Source organism: Mus pahari, chromosome 7 (genome assembly GCF_900095145.1).
Source record: "Mus pahari chromosome 7, PAHARI_EIJ_v1.1, whole genome shotgun sequence".
Taxonomy (NCBI): Eukaryota; Metazoa; Chordata; class Mammalia; order Rodentia; family Muridae; genus Mus; species Mus pahari.
This window is the reverse complement of record NC_034596.1, coordinates 86,600,219-86,608,535: the sequence shown is the minus strand read 5'-3', so window position 1 is coordinate 86,608,535 and position 8,317 is coordinate 86,600,219. Positions and strand designations below refer to the sequence as shown.

General features: G+C 44.8%; 1 protein-coding gene across 1 annotated transcript in view; it reads left to right on the top strand.

Annotated features, from left to right (window-relative positions):
• The first annotated feature begins 1,437 nt into the window (after nucleotides 1-1,437).
• Gtf2a1 (general transcription factor IIA subunit 1) overlaps nucleotides 1,438-8,317 on the top strand; it is a 30,375-nt gene continuing 23,495 nt past the window's right edge. Inside the window, exons 1-2 of the mRNA XM_021201877.2 lie at nucleotides 1,438-1,899; nucleotides 4,702-4,803. Of these exons, the coding sequence (XP_021057536.1) occupies nucleotides 1,870-1,899; nucleotides 4,702-4,803 (132 nt within the window). The 5' untranslated portion in view covers nucleotides 1,438-1,869. The remainder of the gene's footprint in view (nucleotides 1,900-4,701; nucleotides 4,804-8,317) is intronic.

The window sequence follows — 8,317 nt, the reverse complement described above, 5'->3', positions numbered from 1 at the left end:
AGCACTGGGAAAGCAGAGGCAGGTGGATCTCTGAGTTACAGGAAAGCCAGGGATACACAGAGAAACCCTGAACTGAAAAACAAAAATTCTCTCAAGAGAAGGTATTATGTCCAGCTTCTTAGTATGCATGGCCCCAGTCTTTGCTAATCCCCTCCCCTGAGGTCACAGTCTGTCGTCTTACTCTACTTTTCTATTCTAGTCTTTGATATTCTACTTATCTGGCTTCACTGGTGTAGAATGACATTGTCTGATTGCTTTTTGAATATAAAATGACCACGTCCACATTACATTTTATTTGTCCCCAAATTCCTAGGACCAAGAAAAGTGGCAGTTAAATTCTGCCTACCAAACAGGAATCTGTTCCGTGAAATATTGATACAAAGGCAGAATTTGCTTGCACATCACAGGTCAAACTCCCGATGAATTGCACTCCAAGATCCCGACAGACTCTGCCTGATCTCTTATGACAGGCCAGGCAAGTTGATGAGTCAATGGCATGGGTTTCAGAGGTGGTTAGTCACTGTGTGCTGGCCACGGTGCAAATCACAGCACTCTGGTAACATTAAAAATGCAGAGCATGTGTGTCAGGGAGTCCACAATGTAGTAGTTGTACCCGAGTTACTTTCCTTTTCTTCGTCATTTCTACCACCCTAAGAAGTCATTTAAAGTATTTTTGAGTTGGGAGAGGCAGACTCTTTGGGGGTATTTTAGCCAAACCACCTAATAGTTTAATTGTGTACAAACGGCTGAGAACACCTACAGGCGTCCCTAATTCTGTAAAGCAGACAGAGCGAGCACAAGCTTTCCTCGCCTTTGGACTTATACACAAGCTCACGAGGTCTGCCCTTTGCAAGAGGCGCGAACTTCCTCCTCGTCCGACCTAAGCTCGCGAATCAAAAGATGACTCCGCATTTCAAAACTGTCCCAAGCCCCAGCGCGCGGGAGCCGGAAGCCGCGCCACGTGACCCGCCGTCCCTCCGCAGCCATCCTCCGGGGGAAAGCCTGTCGCTTCGGCGGCTACTCGCACTTCTCCGCTCCACCGGAGCGGCTGCGCGTCCACGGGACGCAGCGCTAGGTACCCTTGATCGCTGGCTCCCCTAAATACCCCAGCCTCCTCCGGGGGGGCACGCCTCCCGCTCCAACCCGCCGGGACCACCACCACCGCAGCCGCCACGGCGAACCGCTTCCGCCAGGGTGCCGACCACGTGACGGCGCGAGCCTTGGCGGGGGCGGGGAAAAAGGCGGCGGCGCGCGCCTTCTTTACTCCAGCGGCCCCGCCCACCTGCCCCTCCCAGCCTGGCGACGCCCCGGGCGCGCGTGCGCACGCGGTTCTCGCGGTGTCTCGCGCTCGGCCCCGCCCCCCGCTGCCCCCGCCCTTTCCGCCCCTCCCTCCCTCCGCCCTGTCTCTCGGCGGCGGCGGCGGCGGCGGCGGCTCGCGCAGCTCGTTGGCTCGCTATATAAAGGGGAGAAGCAGGCGGACCGGACGGCTGGAGCTGCAGCCGGTGGCGGCAGCGGTGGCGCGGGGAGCGGTGACCGGTGTTGGTTTCCCTCCTCGGCGCCGAGTGGGGAGCGGGTGACGCCCCCTAACCCCCTAAGGGGTCGTGGCTAATTTTTTTTCCCCATTTTTTTCTTTTTTTCTTTAGGCGATTCTCGAGGTTTTTAGCTGCGGGAGGAGTGCCCCCCTCCTCCTGCTCTCCCGCCTCTTACTCCTCCTGGATCGGTTTTGTTGAGAAAATTTTTTCCCCTACTCTTGGCGGGTGACTTGAGTCACCCTCCGGGTCTCAGTTTTTTTTTTTCTTTTTTTTTTTAATTTAATTTTTTTTTCCTTTCTTTCTTTCTCGTTCCCTCTTGTTTGTGTTGTGTGTGGAAATGGCGAACTCGGCAAACACAAACACCGTGGTAAGGACGTGGTGCGGTGGCCGGCGGGGGCTGCGAAGGTTCCGGCGGCAGGCAACGGCTGGGACGGACGGACGGACGGGCGGGCGGGGGCGGGCCCGGGCGAGGCGGCGCTCCCAACCCGGTCCCCTCCGCCCTCCACCACCACCACCGCCGCCGCTGCCCGCCGCGGGCCTGGCCGGGCGGGGGGGACGCCGAGGGCTGGCGGGAGGAGGGCGGCGGGGGCCGGGAGCGCCGCGGGGCGGGCCACGCAGGCCGTTGGGGGCCCTGGCTGGCCGACCCCGGGGGCGCGGACAGGCGGGTGACGGCCCCACGCGGGGCCCGGGACCCGGCCAGCCCCCCGAGCGAGAGGCTGCGGGTCGAGCCCCGCGTCTGGGGAGCCTCTCGGATACCGCCAAGGCCGGGCGTGCCTTCGGGGGCTCTCCGGAGGTGGTGCTTTGAGAGAGCCTCCATTGGGGCCGATTTTACTAATCCTCCGAAAGGAAAGAAAGAAAGAAAGAAAAAAAGACAAAAAAAAATATGAAGGTTGGCAAGCACTTATCTCGGTTCCTCCCCAGTGGGTAAAATGGCGAAGGGGAAGCAAAACCCCCGCGGTATCTTCGACTAGCAAAAGCACCAGAACAAACAAAGCCTACAGTGAGTGGCCCAAGAGTCCCTGCTTTCGCCTCGAAATTTACCTACTTCTTCCCGCTGTTCCCTTTTTCTTTTTAAACAAAAAAAATTTTTTTTTTGGTTACTTGCGATCACGTAGGTTTGCAAAAAGCAGTCACATAAAAATAACCTTTTAAAAGAGTCACCAACGCAATGTGATCACCAGGCCACCCCATCTCTTGATTCTTTTTATTATAACAATAAAACACATTTTTATTTTTTGTTTCTTCTTTTTTTTTTATTTTATTTTTTGCCCGGTCCCAAACGCCGCAGAGCAGCCTGCGGCTGCCCGACACTGTACCGTTGGCGACTCGGGTCGATCCATCATGGCTGCGGCCGCTTACCCTGGCTTTTCAGTGCCTGCGCCTTGTGGTCCTCCTCCCTTTGGCTGCCCTGTTTATATAGAGCCATTGCCGCTCTCTAATATAGACTCTGCCAGGATGGGAAGGTGCTCTGCAGGCCTACGTCACCGCCTCTCCATTTAAACACCAGATCCGGCTTTAAATAGTGAGAGCTGCTGAGCGCGGGGCTGGGAGGTGCGTGCTCCCGAGGCGAGAGCAGCCGGCGTGCGGAGCTCATTTTATTTCTAGGCTCCCTTCACGCCGAGCTTTCGCTCCGGAGCCGGGAGGCTGTTGTCACGGACCCGAGTGTTTTGCTGTGGCAGCTAGAGTGTACTGCCTTTGTTTGTAGTGGGAAGTAGGCCAGAATTGCAGCTTCGTTTTGATCTTTTCCCCTTCCCTTTATTTATAAGAGTTTAATTTTAAATCGTTTTAGATCAGATAAGATGATGTGTCCCCCCCTGCCCCCCTTGGAGGAGGTACGGTCAACATTCTCGGCTTTTTTAAAAAATGCGTTGTACATTAAATGTTTCCGGAAGAGGACTTGAATTTGGTAGTGTGTTCTTAATATCCGAGGCATGAAGCTTTTCAGAGAAATAGTGACTGACGCTCCCCTTTGAGATCTGTGCTCACAATCCATTGCTTGATGTGTGTGTAGAGGTACAGCCTAAACAGAACTTTAAGAATTAAAGATTAAGTGGTGGTTTTCATTTCACCAGTGACTAACATGGTATCTAGTATAAAAATCCATCTAAGTTACCTAATATTGTGCCTAAAAATTAGCATCTTCTAAAAGGAACCTTCCAGTTAATCACTTGATAATGCTACATGCAGTCTCTAATTTGCCAGTTTCAGAGTTTGGAATACTGTTTTAAAAGGACAGATCTAAATGACCTTGTCTGCCATAAAGACAAAAGCCTGCTCAGGTGAAGTTTAGAATTTCAGCATTTTCCATTTTCCTTCAACAATAGCACTTCTGAATAGGTTAAGTTGTAGGCTGGTTGCTGAATGATTACATAGTAGCAAAGAAGGAAATTTTCTGCCTCAAGTGTTGGAATCTCTTAGGAAAGGGTTGTAGGCTAACTACAATTTCAGAAACATTAAAACATATGGTTTGCTGGAAATTTATCCTACTAATTTAAAATTACATGGTCAGTATAGAGTTTAGTGGTGTAGCCTGAAGGTAAGACCAGGACGGGGGGAGGGGGGCGGGGGGGGGGGAAACAAGGTTTCTTTTATATAATAAAATACTGATAAGACTGCTGGGGTATGACCAAAAGATGACTAGTGAACAAAAAGTTCCCCAAAATCTAGGAACTGGAAAGGCTGTGAGACGGGAGGGGGTTAAATCAAGCATGGCTAGTAGGAACCAGGAGTAACCATGAACTATTATTAATCATGGTGGTAGACATTTTGGTCACAATCAAGGAAATTAGAACTGGAATTTGTGTTGACTGTGCATAAAGAACTTTGGTTTATGAACTACTTTGCCCAGCCTTACAGCTTTATAAAATATGTCATTGTCAAATTTAGTTTAATGAGGGTAAAATACATGCTTTGTTTTGTTTTGAAGACAGGGTCTCTGTATATTGATCAGGCTGGCCTGGAACTCTGATATCCTCCTGTCTTTGCCTCCAGAGTGATAAGCCTGGGTTAGGATTGTAGTATCTTTAATTAAAGTCACAATTTAAAATAAATTTTAGATAGTTGGCCAAATGGCTTGTATTTAATAATTATTTTATTTAATTAAGGATTTCTCAAAACGTGTTAAAATTTTGAAATCAGTCTTTTATTGAATCTTACTTTTCCTTTAAAGCCTAAATTGTATAGATCTGTGATTGAAGATGTTATTAATGACGTACGAGACATTTTTCTGGATGATGGAGTGGATGAACAGGTCCTGATGGAACTAAAAACTGTGAGTTGTCTCTTTTTAAAAGAATATTTAAGTAATAAAAACTTTTCTATAGGATGAATGTTTGACTTTAAGGAGAGACAGTATAGTGTAGTGAAGGGTATTGATTTAAACCTCAACTATTCCTTCTATACTTCTCTAACTGGGTAGGTAGATAACTTATATTCAGCTTTCTTCCCTGTAAGATAGGAGTTGGGAGTACAGACTCATTGGGTGGTTGTTCTTAGGGATAAGTGTAGTAAGTATAGCGACCTCCTATCAAAATGCCCAATAATAGCTTTACTTGGTCACACGTGATATTTTATGGTCCAGTTGCTTGACATGTCAGTAATAGTATTTAATTTTTTGTATTCTTATATTTGTAATCTGAAATTTGTTTATGATGGAGCGATTGAACAAATGCTTGATAAAAGACTGTAAATACTAGAGTAAAATCCTTTTATGTATACTAAATGGTCCTTTTATGTATTAAACACTGAGAGCTAGTTTTTCTTCTTAGGTTTATGCATAAATACTTAGATTTTTAAATTGGCATTTGTGTGGGCACTGGAGAGATGGCTCAGTGCTTAAGAGTCTGGCTATTCTTCCAGAGGAACTGGAATTGGTTCACAGCACCCACATGGTGGCTCACAATGGTCTGTAAGTACAGTCCCAGGACATGCCCTCTTTTGGCCTCCACAGACATCAGTCAGCACACAAGTGGTGCACAGACAGTCATGTAGGCCAAATACCTGTACACACACAGTGCTTGTGTCTCCTGGTGGTAGCCTGAGGTGAAAGTGTGGAGGAGTTTTGTGCTAGTTGGACTAAGTATCCGATTTGAAAATTTCATAGTTTATTATTCTTTCATTTAAAAGTTACATCATGTGTGGTTGGGGAAGTGACTCATCAAGTAAATTAAGAGGGCCTGAGTTGACATCTCCTTCACCACATAGAAGTGGGTATGACCACTTGTGCCTGTCATCCCAGTGTTGGGGGATGGGGACTGTGGGCTCCAGGAGCTTGGTGACCAGCCTGAAACTCCAGGTTTCAGTGAAAGGCCTGTCTCCAAGCAAGGGTGGAGAGTGATGGGGAGGACAGTTAACATCTTTCTAAAGGCTCCACATACACGCATACAAACATTGCCCTCTGAGAGAATCACTAGCTCAGTTGAGCACCTTAAATGCCCAGTGCTTATCATGCCTTTCTTCTAGACTCTGTTCATGTGCAGCAGGGTTTCTTTAGGTGTATTTACTGTGTTGATGACTGCCCTAAAATATGCATACTCTGTGCCTAGTGAAGTGTGCGAACCTTCAAAAGATCCGCATGCTTTATTCTTAACGATTGCTGGGAGATCCATTATTCTCACACAACAGTATGCAGGTTGAGTTACAGATTGCTGAACTTTTAATATTTTAAAATATCACTTGCTTTCTCAATTGTGTAAGTGTATGAGAAATTTTTCTTTCTACCCTTGAACTAAAATAAAACCAGGGAAATGCAGAGGCAGATGGGAAATCCAGCTTCTTTAAGTTTATCAGCTTTTTTTTTTTTTTTTTTTTTCTAGTCAATTCTGGGAAAATTGGTATCATTTATGCAAGCCTAGACTTCTCATTTTAAAATCTCAATTTTTTTGAAGTCCTCATTGATTTTTGGAAAGAGATAAATGGAACAGAAGCTGACTTTCTAAAGTTGTCCTCTGACTTGTGCTTTGGCATGAGGACAACCCCCCATCATATGTATTATCAAAATAATAAAAAATTAAAAAGATAAATGGTCCGGAGGTTAGAAGATATTATAACTGTTGTTTTAGAAATTGGGAGTAGCTTCTTTATAGCTGTGTTCAAATCATCACAGTTGATAAGTGGTTAGGGAACATTAGCTGTGGTCTTCTCCATTCAGATGTAGAAGCTAGAATTGAGCTCTCATTTTAAATAAAGTCTGAGCTTTAGTGTGGTGATAAAATACGTCTTAAGATGTTTAAGCACCTTTGGACAACTTCTAGAATATTCACTCCGAGTTTGCCAGTGTAAGAAAAGGAAAAAAGTAAGTTTCAGTGAAATGAGTAACACCTACCTCGAGAGAAATACAGATGTTCTTAATGCTCAAGGATAAAGTGTTAGAATGCCTCTTACGAAACAGGAGTGGGAAGAGCATGGAACAGCACAGAGTAGCTACATTACATGAAGAATAAGAAAATAAGTTTAGCTCCTACAGGGAGAGAAACGGAATGCTTAAAGATAAAAGTCGTAGAATGCCTCCTTTGAAACAGGATTTGGAACAACACGGGAACAGCATAAAGTATGTAATTATATGAAGAGTAAATAGACAAGCTTATCTTGTCCTTAGTGTACTGGGGGAATGTTTAACACTTTGCTGCTCTCAGTACTTGTCTTTTCTGTGACATTATGTAAAAGATACAATTTCTAGAGGTATAGAAATGAGCCCTGAAAACTTTAATTGATTATGGTATGGGTTAATCTGGGGTCTTTATTATTTTCTCTTGCTTCGTGGGTGACAAAATGAAGTTATCTTGGAAGAATCAAGTGTCTTTATTTGCATGTTTCTTACATTTGAAAGTAACCCGTTTAACAGTTATTCTTCAGTTTCTACCATCATTCTTGTCCTGTGTGACTGGCACCCAGTTAAATCTTTAGCTGAACTGCTTTCTAACGTGTGGCTCTATAATCTTATCAATGCTATTTTTGTTATGTTAAGTGGGACATACTCTTATACTAAGAGTTAAAGCTGTTAGATGAGAATGAACCTAAATTCTCTGCACTAAATTTCTTCAGGACCTCATTAGAATTTTAAGAATGTGCCCTAGATTTAAGATAGACACTAGCCTTGTTCAGGGCTTTGTGCAGTGATGAAGTGCTGTGTGGCTGTCACCTCCTGCACAGCCACATGTGGCTGTTAAGCATTTGCAATGTGATTAAAAGAACTGAGGAATACATTTTTGTTAATTTTACTTAATTTAAATTTAAATCACTACGTGTGGCTAGTGATTACTACCACATTGAGCTATTCAGATTTTCTTGCTAACAAGGTTAGCATCTGTTGTTTGTTTTGTGATTTATAATGGGCTTTGTGAGTTAGCTCTGACCCTTCTCCTTTTGTAATTATTTGACAGATTATTAAGGTTGCTAAGGCTATCAGATACAGTGGTAAATTAGATGATGAACTGAGATGTATTGTGAGAATGCATATAATTTAAAGATTAACTAGATACTGTAGGAAATGTCATTTAAAAAACAAAACAAAACAAACCCAGCCAATTATTTAGATGAGTTCCTGACCTGTTAAGTGCTCACTTAACACGTGTGTAAACTATGGGAGCTGGGGGAAGGCATAAAGACAGTCTGTATTTTAATGGAGTGTGTATTGGCAAGTGACTGGATGGGAATGACACTTTAGAAATCTTCTTCAAAGTAAATAATGAGCAACTGAGGAAGGGCAGGCAGGAGAATTGGCACAGTGTGAGGGCTATGTAGTGAGGCTGTCTCAGAAAACCAAAAAAAAAAAAAAAAAAAAAAAA